General features: G+C 42.1%; 1 protein-coding gene across 4 annotated transcripts in view; it reads right to left on the bottom strand.

Annotated features, from left to right (window-relative positions):
• The window catches only part of BBS4 (Bardet-Biedl syndrome 4), a 50214-nt gene extending 38265 nt beyond the window's left edge, over window positions 1-11949 (bottom strand). For 2 of the 4 annotated variants that reach the window (XM_087743931.1, XM_087743932.1), the window contains exons 1-2: window positions 10060-11949; window positions 8360-8411 (exon numbers count right to left, since the gene is read on the bottom strand). In XM_087743931.1, the coding sequence (XP_087600057.1) occupies window positions 8360-8411; window positions 10060-10083 (76 nt within the window). In that variant the 5' untranslated portion in view covers window positions 10084-11949. Of the gene's footprint in view, window positions 1-8359; window positions 8427-10059 lie in introns of those variants that run through there. The other 2 variants (XM_087743933.1, XR_015701326.1) reach the window with 2 other exon arrangements.
• Between the last annotated feature and the right edge of the window lie 703 nt (window positions 11950-12652).

Below are 12652 nucleotides of genomic sequence, written 5' to 3'. Positions count from 1 at the left end.
TCTGTTACACAGCTTAAAATGTCCGCAGCAAAAGGGACAGACTCTGGAAGGAGTGAATGAACAGTCTCTTCATTAAGACCCTGTAAAGCTGCTCGTGAGACAGGAAACCTCACTCCGATTTCTGTTACAAAGCTGGAAAAATCACCTAAGCAGGCTTCCCAAAGGCAGCCACTACATGTCCATCCATCATTTTTGGCTGTACAGCTTGAAAGACATGAGAGCCAGTATTGCCTACCCAGCGTTCGCTCCAGCAAGCAGGATGGGCAGCAGTCGTGCTCTGGCCATGGAAGTGTTGCAGTATATGTGCTTGGTAACTCTGAAAAAGCAAGACCTCAAGCACTGGGGAACCCAAAATGTCTTCTTGACAAGCAAGTATCGTCTCTTAAGAGCCTCTAATGTATAATGCACAGTTTGAGTATGACACAGAAGAACCTTGCAGCATCAGGGAATTTATCTATGGGATTTGATAGCTGAAGACGAACACAACAACTGGCTATACACTGAATAATGGAGATATCTTTTATTTAAAAAGCCCTCAGTGAGCTGTTCCTTTTTCAGTGAGTCCCGTCATTCCTGTGCAACGAATGATGTTGGAGAGCTGGGCTAAAGCCAATGTGTAATTATGTCACTAAAGACTCAAAGGCTCGAATTGAAGTTGCACAGACAACATTCATTCTGACATTCTTGTAGGATGCACCTCCTTTAACTTAAGTGTCTGAAAATTAAGACATCTGAATTACTTGCCTTGGGCTGTCTTTAAGGTAAAGGAGAGGAACACACATCCTGGGGGAGTGATTCATTGCATCCCAAAATAGGTGGCTGGGAGAGGTCAGAGGAATGGCATCAGATGGGCTTTCCACTGACTAAATACGGAGCACAGGTGATCTGCTGAGACTTGTTCTATCTCAGAGATAACTCAATTCAGAAGGATGAATCCCTGTCTTCCTAAATTTGTTACTTACTATTTTTATAAAATTATTTTTAAATTTAGAATGGGAGATGGCATTTTATCTGTAAGCAGCACGCCAACAGACGAACGTGATGTTGAGTGCTTTAAAATACAAAAGAAACTTGCCTAGCACCAAGGACTTTCAAAGGAACTCCAGAAAATAAATTTACCAATTTAAATGTGATCCTAAAGTAATACATTGCAATTGTACATTTAGATCCTCTAAAGCTGAGCTACTGTACTTCACCCTCCTCCTGATCCTAATCCAGTGTAATATATTTCTTAATTATCAAATTATCAGAAGACATTCAGATTATACTCGCTTTCTACAAGAAGTGGCACTTTTATGGCACTTTTCATTGCCTAACTAAGGTTGCAGCAGGCTTAAGTAGCAGATACTGATTTTCATCTTTACAGAGAAGAAATTAAGTAGGTTGACAACTGCTGAAAGACGTAAAGCTAGAACTGAAACTATGAATCGTCTGATTTAAAAATTAGCACTAAAATTTTACAGTGATACTAGTCTTGACAGAAAAACACACCTGCTATGCTGTCTGCAAAGGATTCCCTGTTCCTCTAATCACAGATATTAATGTACACACACAAGAGGGCAGAGCTGTGCTAGTACATTCAAGCTTAAATATTCCCAGTTCTTTGTGGTGCAGGGATTACTGGCTGTTATTCTGGGGAGAAGAGGATGAAGTGAAGTATATTACACAATTTAATTACTCAAACCCAATAATTCATTTTTTTAATCTCACTATTCAAAACTAACAGTTGTATCAGATCCTGAACAAAATACACACAGCACTACTACCCACTTACTGCAGAGATGAAAATATCAGATTCTCTTGTGTAAAACAATGATGTAATTACCAACTAATCTATGTTATTTAGAAACCATTTTCTTCCCACAAGGCCGTAGGTTCAAATGGGCTAAAAAATCTGGCTTGCACATGGCCAAATGGAAACAAATTGGTACGCACAGATATGGGAACTGCATTTGCTCCCCCCCAACCATGACATTTCCACTACCATCTTTTCTTTTTGACACACTTAAAAGTATTAATTAATTTAACTCAAGGGGGTTGTTTTTTATCTGGATTTCTCAGGCAGCTTCACTGTTACAAGTTCAAAGGCAGCTTTGAAGCTGGCTCAAAGAATGGATTTATACTGATTTAAGGAAATGTATCAGGAATTCAGAAATTATCAGCTCTGAAAGTGCACAGAATCAACTCCTCGGGGTACTAAAAAGTTCCTGCTCTTCAGAGTGCTCGAGCCATTAAAATACTTGCAGGATCCCTTAAAATATCTGCAGGAGCAGGAAGGATTGCCATCAGTTCATCTGAGGGAGCAGGAGCTGCCCGGAGACAGAGCGAGATGCATTTTTGCAGGACAGATCATCAGAAGCCACTTACCTACTTCTGCATAATCTGAAAGTTAGTTATTATCTAACAGTCCCATTTTGATGATTGCTTATCGTCATGAGTACTTCCTAACCAAAGTCAATACCAGATAAAGTGAACTTTACTGCCCATCAAATCAGCACGTGCAATTATTTTTTATTAGAACTCACTGACTACAGCCTTGGCTTCAAGGATGAGCACCCACATGAAAAGAACGGCACTATCAGTATTTAAGCTAAATACTGACATGGGATTTAGCTGGACAAGAATAACACATACTGCTTGAGAATATTTCAAAATTCAGTTAAACAAAAGAAACTACCCTGGCAAGATGCAAAATACCGTGTCATTGTCATCTATCCAAAACGCAGGTTTCTGTGAGGTAAAACTGTGGTAACTTTGAGCCACAAAGAAGAACACCCTCATTACCGCAGAGTTCAAGAACAGGATACAACCACAGCTTTAAAACACACATTTACATTACACACTTCCCTATTTCTATTACCTAATTTATCTGCAATAGCCAAATCTAATCGAACTTTGCTATTACTTACAAAGGGACACCAAGCACTTGTGTGTTTATTGCTGATAAACCTACTTCATCAGCTGTTTTAATCTCGGGTCAGTAACTTACTTCGTCTCTGAAATGGAGAATGTAATAAAAGCTGAGAGAACATCATTTTTTCCCTTTCAATGGCTCGCCATGGCCTTACAAGACGTTTTTACTAGTTATGCTCATAATCACACAAGACAGAAATGGCAAAATCGCCTAAAAAAAAGTAAGATGAAGACTCACAAGCCCTGAAACATCCAGACACCTGGTTTATTTTACAGAAGTGCTCTGATGTAAAGCGTTGAGCACGTTAAAACGCCTAACAGGCAGACCTGACCACAGGGTATGCTAAAATTTCTCCCTATAAAATTTCTCCCAGATATCTTGCCTACACCCTTCAGTACTATCTTTAGGAGCACTCAAACAGGCTGAGTAGTACATTGCAATATATGCATTTATAAAATATCTTTCATTTAATGTCTCCAAATCTTTTATTAACTGAAAGCCTGCAGCATCCAAATACTGCCATTGAATATTACACCAATCTTATGGTTGATAAAAGGAAAGAAACAAAAGTCAAAGCGCTTTGCCAAAGGCCACAGTTAAACCAAGGCAGAATTCCTTGCTTCAAACCCTAGAAAAAACATACTTACAAAGTATCCATAAAATATCCCAATGCCCAGGACTGGGGAGAACACTTAATCCCTTTTACAATTCACAAGGGGAAGATTTTCGCTTTGAAAATTATCTACCTGACCCTTCCTTGGGTGAACATAGAGGTGGCTGGTAACAATCCAGAATTCTCCTTCACAGTCTAATGGATTTCTAGCCCAAGTTCTTCCCAGTGACTCAAGCGAAATCTATTTTATTTTGCTTCAGTGTATTTATTATAGTATATATATTTTTAGGATTCTACCTTGTTATTAAAAAGCCATCACTGAATCTCAGAAAATCTGAGGTCTAATATTTGTGTAGAAATCTAAATGCATTTAAAATTGTTCCATTAACCTCTGAACTGTTATTAGACTAACATGAGCCCAGAACTTCCTTTCTAGATATTTTTTTCCACGATAAAGGGAAATAAATTCAAGTTATGTTCCATAAAAATCAACAATACAAGCTGGTAAAAGTGCTTCTCTGCTACAGTACTATCAGTTACTATAAAATGGCTTGACTGGCCTGTGTGGCAAAAGGAAAGTGGAAAGATGGGAGGCAGCCTATTTCAATTCAAAACTAGTAAAGCATTGTGGAAGATATCTGATTAATTTAAAATGCAGCAGGGAGATTAAAACCCCATCTCAGCAGGCTGATATTAACTCTACATCGCTTCAAGGAACAGAGCTCCCTTTATTCTACCGTCAATTGCTTGGGGACAAAATATCAACATGGGGAGAGTTATGGATCTTGATGTAGCAACAAAGGGAATTGATTTTCAGAGCAGTTCTCCCCACGGGGGGTAAAGGACAAAATAATGAATGGTTTTAGCTACTAACATGTCAGCTGCTGAATAATGGTTGTCACCAAGTGCAGCTACAAGATACTCCGAGAGGTTTGCCTTCTGCTGGTCCCTTTAATTTAGATTGCTAGGCGTAGAGATTTCTAACCTGATTGCTGTGTACAACACCTTTCCCCACCACCACCACAATCTGCTCCAGACCCTTTATACGCTTGTTGAATGCTCATCGTCTTCCCTTTGGGCTGACCTGCCTGCAAGACAGACTCTCTTAAATCCCAGCCTTTTAGGCTTTCTTAACCTAAAAGCCACATGGTGGATCAGCCCTGACATCAGCTAAGTCAAGAGCAAATTCTGCCTCTTAACTCGACGTTATTCTTGTTTAAGAGCCATAAAATCAGGTTGCTAAACACTGGTTCTAGGTTTGCATTTTTTCTCATCTCACGGACGGGATGAAAGGAGCATCCACGGGAGGAAAGCAACGCAACAGCGAGGGGAAGCTGCATGACTCTCAGGTTGCACGGTTCAACAGTATCCAACGTATTCTCATCTGCATCACAGGTCAGAGTGAAAACACGGTCTTCTGGTGTTCCTTCTGGTTACACAACAAAACTCACATTTGTTTTTGTCATTCAAATGACTTTTTGCAAATTTGACATCACATTCTCAAAAACATGAGTGTAATACCTTACTCCTACCCAGTACACACACAGGCAAGCTGTTACAATCTGAATCCAGGCACTGTGACCATTAAAGTCAGGACTTCTGCAATGACTTGGTCGTACTCTACCACATTTGTGTACAACAACATTATTTAGTTATTACAATACATGCTCTAATTGGGCACAAATTTTATCCACACCAAACTGTTCATAGGAGAGGGGCCTACACTATTACAGCATATGATCTCTGCATTTCATAGACCTGCTTGCACTAATGTTGGTTTCAGTATGTCTCTTGCATCCTACTTGAAAATACAATGCAAATATAAAAAGGCAAATTGCTGCAACAGACAGTTACCATTCAGTGTTTAAAAACATCAGCTTAAAATAAGTTTAGCAGCACTCTTCTATTAAAACAGAACTGATGTAGATTTGCCTGGCTCCTTAAAGTTCACCATAATTCTCAGCCAAACTAAAATACGATGAGAAACTTCATTAAGGTGTTCTAGAAAAATCTTATTTAAAAAAAAACCAACAAACTGTCACAGGAAAAAGATGCTATTCTTTCCTGCCAAACTCCACAAAAGCATACACAACATCACCTTCGTTCTTTCCCCTCCTCTTTTACGTGCCCCCAGCATCACACCCACCCACAAAGGACATTATTATACCACCCCCTATTACAAATCTTATCGCTGCCCTCATTTCCTAGAGATTAACAATCAGGCAGCTCAAATCAGCTTTTGCCCACTGCACTGAAGGCAACAGAGTCAAATGTTAAATGGCAAAGCACAAAGGCTTCCAAGGCATTTCATTTCAGAACTACCTGAGGTGTGCCAGGTACTAGAGATGCCTCAATTTACCTTAAGAGACTAAAAACAGAATTACAAAAGTCACAGGCTAGATTATTTTTTTTCTTCACCATAGTTAGTTTTGAGTCAAGGGTCATATCAGTATAAAAGGGAGATCCAGAGCCACAAATAACTGGGTTTCATTTACTGCTTCCTCCCCTCTGGCATGCAGCTGTGTGAACACCAACGCCAAATGAAGGAGGTGGAAGGAACATTGGCTGGTGATGGAGACAGACCAATTCTTTCACAGGGCCTTTGCCCAGCCTCAGATTTAAAACCTGAAGGAGCGTTGGTGGCCCTTTTTAAAGAAGCATCCAGCTCTGTTTCATGGCTGTTAATGCAAAATGCTGAGTAGGAGAGAAAACTCCTCCTTGGCAGCCATGAACAAGCAGTCCTTTATCAAACAAGAGGCGGGATCTGGAGAAGCAGTCCCATTAAGAAAGTTGCAACTGCCACAGTTCATTCTCCCAATCAATCAATATTAAATTGCACACACTTAAAAGCAGGAAGGCACTTGACGGACAGTTTAACAAGCAAGCTGACAGAGGCACAACAGCTTCTATCCAGCACACCTCCGCAGCTTGTTTGTAAGGCTGATGGCCTCATCTTTCTTTTTCAGCTATTCCGTTCGCTCATGAATTATGCAGAGTTGATTTAATAGACCTCAGCCCGCCAGGAAAGAGTGCTGGAGTGATAGTCCATCTCTTGGCAAACATCATCAGCCCAATCTCTTTACAGATGTTTTATTTAGAGAACTGCAATAATACACTGTCCTGTAAAAACAGATAGAAGATGCAGCCTCCCAACCCACACGGTCAGCACAAATATCATAGATGGGACTTGCATGACAAGGCAGAACAAGGTGGGGGTTACTGAGGATGAGGAGATCAGTCATAATCTTTATAGAAAAGGATGGAGACGAACCATCTCGCTAAGGAGTGAATCAATGCCTCCACAGAAGCCATGCTAATTGGTTCAAAGTAACAGCAATCCTTGCTCTAAAAGAGTTGACAGTCAAGATAAAAGTAAATTTTCTTTTTATTTTTACTTGCATACAGGCCTGAAGCAGTAGCACCCTTTTCCTCTCAGCTTCGGGCAACATACAAAAGAGGCTTGGACTTGTGCAAGCCGACAGCTGTAGGCCTACGGAAACATCAAGCACCATCTCCAGGACAGTCGTGTTCTGCTCAAATGCTGGAATTCTGCTACCAGGAACTGGGACTATGTGATGTTAGCCTGACCTCCCCAAAACAAAAGCAAAGTGGCTTTTCCAGCTTCCCAGGGCCTACATCCAAGATGAAGAACTTCACCTTTAGGCAGAAACTATGAGGTAGTACCCAGTGGCCCAATAAGCTCCTTTTTAATGCCAGCTTTATCACCAAGGCAGTCTCCATCACAAGGAATTTAGAAGTAACGGCAGATTTCCTCTCAAAGTGTACTCTGACAGGCACATCACACATTCAGGGTAGAGAAAGGCCAAAGTACAGTGCTCCCCAACTGAGCTTGCCTGAATTAAAGGGCAAGGGAAAAGGAGGACTGCTTCTGACTGGCACTGTAAGTATATTGGGGTTCTAGCAACACTACAGAGTTCACTCTTAATTATAATCTGAATTGATGGGGCCCTCTGAACACCTGAGAAAGGAAAATCCACAAAAAAAACCCCAAACCTCACCTTAGGCAGGCGCAGAAGTCTCTCCAGTGAACAGATCCATACTAGGAATGGGAGCACAGCTCACCACTTCTCTCACTACAGAGAAGGAAATGCTCATCGCGTGCACCGGGACAAGAGCAAGGGAAGAGAGGAAAGAGAGGCTACAACATCAAATTGTGCCGCAGGCTTTACTGGACCCCTTACAAAACATCAGGCTTTAGTCAAACATTTTGAACCGATAACTGAAATTGTTCCTGTTCCGCATAAAAGTCAACCAAGATTTCAATACAACAACTCAGACTGAGTTAAATAATTCTCATTTTCAGTATGAAAAAAACCTCAAAACCAAACAAACTATAGCTAAAACCAGTTGCAACATGACTGGTTTGATCTCACTTGCACATCTCTTTTACTTCAAAACTTATAAAATGTGACATGAAAAAATCAACGAAACACAACATTAGTTTCCCATTTCTACAGCAAGACATTATTCTAAAGAACCTAAAATGAACAAACGTCTCTTATTATTTAAGAAGATAAATGAGTATCAAACTCATTAGCAGCCCAACAAGTATGTACACAATAAAATAAACAGTTTCTCAGATTATAAGCAAACATGATGCAGGCTGTAGGTACAATAAGTCAGCCAACAATGGCACTGAGCCAGGGATCATACAGATCCTAGGAAAAAGTACTTGTACTCAGCAGCTTACAGTCTAGAGAGTCTCGTCTTTTCCCAGTGGACATTTATTTCTCACTAGACAGCTGCACACACTATAAAGAAATGTTAAAAATCAACCGACCTAAGAAACACAATCATATCTTCAAACCAACCTTTTTTAGGATGGGGTTTTGGAGGTTCTGTAGCTGCTGGCAATGAAGAAACCTGAAAAGACAGAAAAGAGGAGTATTAAATACACCAGGCAAGGTTTCTTGAAGATCTATTCCACAAAATAATCAGAAAGGACAACTGGCAAATCCCAAAAGAGGGCATAAAAATAGCATCATTGCTGCTAGACAAACTCTGCCTTGCCAAGCGCTGATCTTCCCTAGCCATAGCTAGAGAGAGATTTCGGTTTGCCGTGTAGATTAAATAAACCCACTCATTTTACAGTACATTTCTGTTCCGTAGGATCACTGCCATTTATTAGGATTCTAGAAAGTGATCATTACCTTATAAAAAAAACAAACAAACCCTCAAGTATTTAAGATGCTAATTACAGATCACACAGGAAAATGTCAAAAGCATTTCTTATAAAACATTTATAAAGGTAATTAGAACAAAGTTGTTCCTGGGGAACCACCATAGTCTGGAGGCACATGAGTGCAGCGACGTCCGATCGCACGGCGGGCAACAAACCTCGACCTGCAAATATTGCCCAGAGCTCACAGACAAGCAGGTACCCAGTCAACTGAAAAGAAATGCATTTTATACTTTTTTTCTTACTTTGCATCAAAAATCAAGCCTTCACAGAAGAGAAACATGATTATCCAGGGAAGCATTTTTATTTTTGACTTCCAGTTTCTTGGGGAAGAGACATTCCTCACTCCTCTTCCCCAGACACAACACAGGATTTCGCCTGTGTCGCCTCCTCTCTCCTTAATAAACAATTTTTTAAAGTGGAGATTCAATCTACCCTTGTTCCTTGTAATGTTTTGGCAACATTTTCTGGTTCTACTCTCTTTTTTTGTAGGAGGTGGTGAGGATCAGAACTTATACAGTGTCTGAGACATAGGAACACCCCAGATGTATACAGGAAAGGCTTTCACCAGCTTTGTTTCTTAATAATTTCTAACATTTTATTCACTTTTCTGATTGCTGTTGTGAAAAGCCGAGTTGATATTTTCACAGAATTACCCGACTCCAAGAACTCATTCCTAAATGCAATAACCAGCACAAAGCCTCTCTTTTTTAATATATATTTGCAATTTTTTTTAATCCATACACATCATCCCAATGACCTGTCACTCGGCACTGTTAAGACTTTCCTGTAGTTTCTCATATTTCCTCCTCACCTGAATAGCTTTCTAGCCATCCTTTTGCCCAGATCATTTCTAGATATGCTGAACACCACCAGCCTGGTACAGATCCCTGCAGGGCTTCATTAACGACCACCTTCCACCACAAAAAAAAGACCATTTATTCCTTCTTTCTGCTCCTCATCTTTTAATCAGACATTTAACCATGAGAGAATTTTTTTTTCCTTAAGAGCACTCGACAATAAGAAATCAGGTTGCACGATGCAGCCTGCTCGGCAGGCGGAACAAGGGTGGTTTTGCAGGAGCACCAGAGGGAAAAAGTGAGCTGTGATGGACGTTGAGAAATGCTTCGGTTTCACTAGATTACCCCAATAAAAGTCAGAATAAGGCTGAACTTCCATTATGCTTTCAATACCAAGCGTGCAAAGATTAAAATCTCACGCTTAAAAGCAGCTCCCGCCGCCCCGGCGTCCCCTCGCCCCCCAAGCCCGCCCCTGCCCCACTGCAGCCCCCCAGCGCTCCCGGGGGCCGGAGCTCGGACGGCGGCTCCTCACCGGCGCGGCCTGCGGCTCCGCCATGGCTCCGGCAGCGGGGAGAAGCGCCCCGTTACCACGGTTACCAACCGACCCTTCCCCCCCCCCCCAAGCACTTCCGGGACAACCATAGAGGAGCCCGGCGCTGCGCCCGACGGGAAGGCCCCGGGAGGCCCACTGGGTGTCAGCCCCGCATCCACCGCGGCGTTTGCCATGAAAAACACCAAAGTAATGAAATAATAAAATATAAGTTTATTAGGAAGGGTTTATTCGCTTCTCCCCCGGTGTTAGACGGAACAAGGCCGCGAATGAGGAGGCCTCGGCCCGCGGGAGCGTTGAGGGGCGGCCGCCGGGCCCGGCTCCCTCCTCACAGCGGCCGGGGTGCCCTGAAGCCCCTGCAGAGGCACAGGCCGTCAGGCGGCTGGAGGGAGGGACGGTTTTTTTTTCGTTGTATTTTCCACAGAGGAGGCTGCAGAGCTGCCCCGTGTTAGTGGGGACGGTGTCCTTGCAGACATGCAGGTGCTGTGGGAGTGCTTGAAAGCTGGAGGAGAGGAACATGAGCAGATCGCTCCCACAGAACAAGGTTTTAATCATCCTTATCTTAAGGTTTGCCAACAGCCATCAAGACTGAAGACACCACAGTCCAGCTTTCCTTCGGGTTGGAGTCTGCCCCCAGCCTTTGTACGTTCAGTTTGGGGACCACCACCACGCAGAGTTCGTGCTTCCATGCACCCAGCCCACCACGCTCTAGAAAAACACATGGCTTTCAAACGCATTTTAATGCATGGATGGGGAATTTTTGTGAGCTGATAGGAAGCCAGCTAGCCCCTGCTGACCTCCACACAGCCCTGCTCTGTCCCACCCCGTGCAAGCCCTGGCAGGAAAAGCACAGGGAAACCAGCTGCAGTGCAGGTATTCTCACATGTGATTCCCAGGGGCAAATAAGCCGTCATGAGGGGGGGCTGAAGTGGAAAGCAGGTACAGAGGCAGAAAACTGCATCGCTTGAAGCATCGGTGTCCATCAGCAAGGGAGCTGAAGTGGCTCAGGTGCCAGCTGGAAACAGCATTTCGCATTACAGACCTGCCTGCGATCTGCCTTTTTAAATTCGCCCCTTTGCAAATTTATTCCCCCTTGAAGCTGGCAGATTGGCAGAAAGCTTTGAGGACACTAGCCTGGCGAAAAATACCACAGAAGGAATTCCTATACAGGAGTAAATTTAATAAAACCACCACCAATTGTTTACTTTAACATAGCTCTTATTACAGAAATCATAAAAATGGACTCAGTAGCTAACTCATTAGTTCTTTCCCCTTTTAATGGAAAAATACCCCACTGATTTCAACTTCTACTGCACTAGATGGAGTGTTAAATATTTGCCAGGACAGTATGCCCAGTAATTGAGCCCAAAACAAACACAAAGACAATTCCATCATCTTTCCTTTTCAATGTTACGACTTGTTATAATGTAAGTGAAACTTAAACAGCAAGGAGTGGTTCATTTGACAGATGAAAGGGGGAGGGAGAGGAGATGCACAGCCGAAAACTTTCTGTAAGTCTTTTGAAAAGTGGTGCGAAATACCCTTCCTTTTCCTGCCGCAGAATAAAAAATAAAACTCTAAACACACACACACACACAGCCTCTGGGTTCAGAGCACGTGTCCTGCGTGCATGGACGGGAACAGCTGAGTTGGATTTGGGCAGGTAGCAATCTGGGGCCAAAAAAAAGGCAAAGCATCCTGAATCACAGCGTACATTGGCCGCTAACGCAATGCACACCAGGTTACTGAGCATCAGGAGCTGCGCGCGAGGGGACGGGTCCATCGTTAGCAATGGATACACACACGAAACCACGTGGAGGCTGTGGATGTAAAGGAACTGCAGGAAGAAGAGAAACCCAACTTCTCTGGTAAAAGCCTTCCAAAAAAAAAAAAAAAAAAAAAATATTTTCACTACACCAGCACACGCTTCCCCCACCCCATCCCAGGGTAAACAAAGTGAAACAAAAAAAAAAAAAATCAAACTGAAAGAAAATGCACAGCAAATAGACATAATCTTGAAGATTTTTAAAGAATAAATATTTTTTTGTAATTAAACATTATGCAAACACGTGCCACGCTTGCTCTTTGTCCATGCATATGCGCTATATACAACTTTGAAAAATACTGTGTTGTCCTCTTTTTGTTTTAAAAGTCATATACAAAGGTTTTTTTTTTTTTTTTTCCTTGCTGTGTACCCCCCCTCCTCCCCTCCCCAAGAATCATCTTTACAATGAGCCAATGGACATTCATCCGTGTACTTGGGTGGCAGAGAGGAGGAGGGGGGCGGGAGAGCCATCCCCCCTTACCAAAGTACATCAAAATGGCTGGTTTGGACATGAAAAGCAGTGCCAAGAAACTGGTTTAAATTTCATCTGTACTACACACAGGAAAAGAAAGATAGAAAAGAAAAAGGAGTCGGCTTGGAGAATGAAGCTACGTTACAAGTTAAAGTTGGAGGGTTTTTTTTAGTGCGTCTGTCACACTCTTATTGGCCGCCTAGAATACTGTTGTACAATGGTTTATCTACCTTTTTTTTTTCTTTATTACAATATAATTTACTTAAGTTTTCTGTTAA

This window comes from Nipponia nippon, unplaced genomic scaffold (assembly GCF_047370975.1).
Source record: "Nipponia nippon isolate SJK-2023a ecotype South Korea unplaced genomic scaffold, ASM4737097v1 scaffold_9, whole genome shotgun sequence".
NCBI lineage: Eukaryota > Metazoa > Chordata > Aves > Pelecaniformes > Threskiornithidae > Nipponia > Nipponia nippon.
This window is presented reverse-complemented; position numbering and strand designations above follow the sequence as displayed.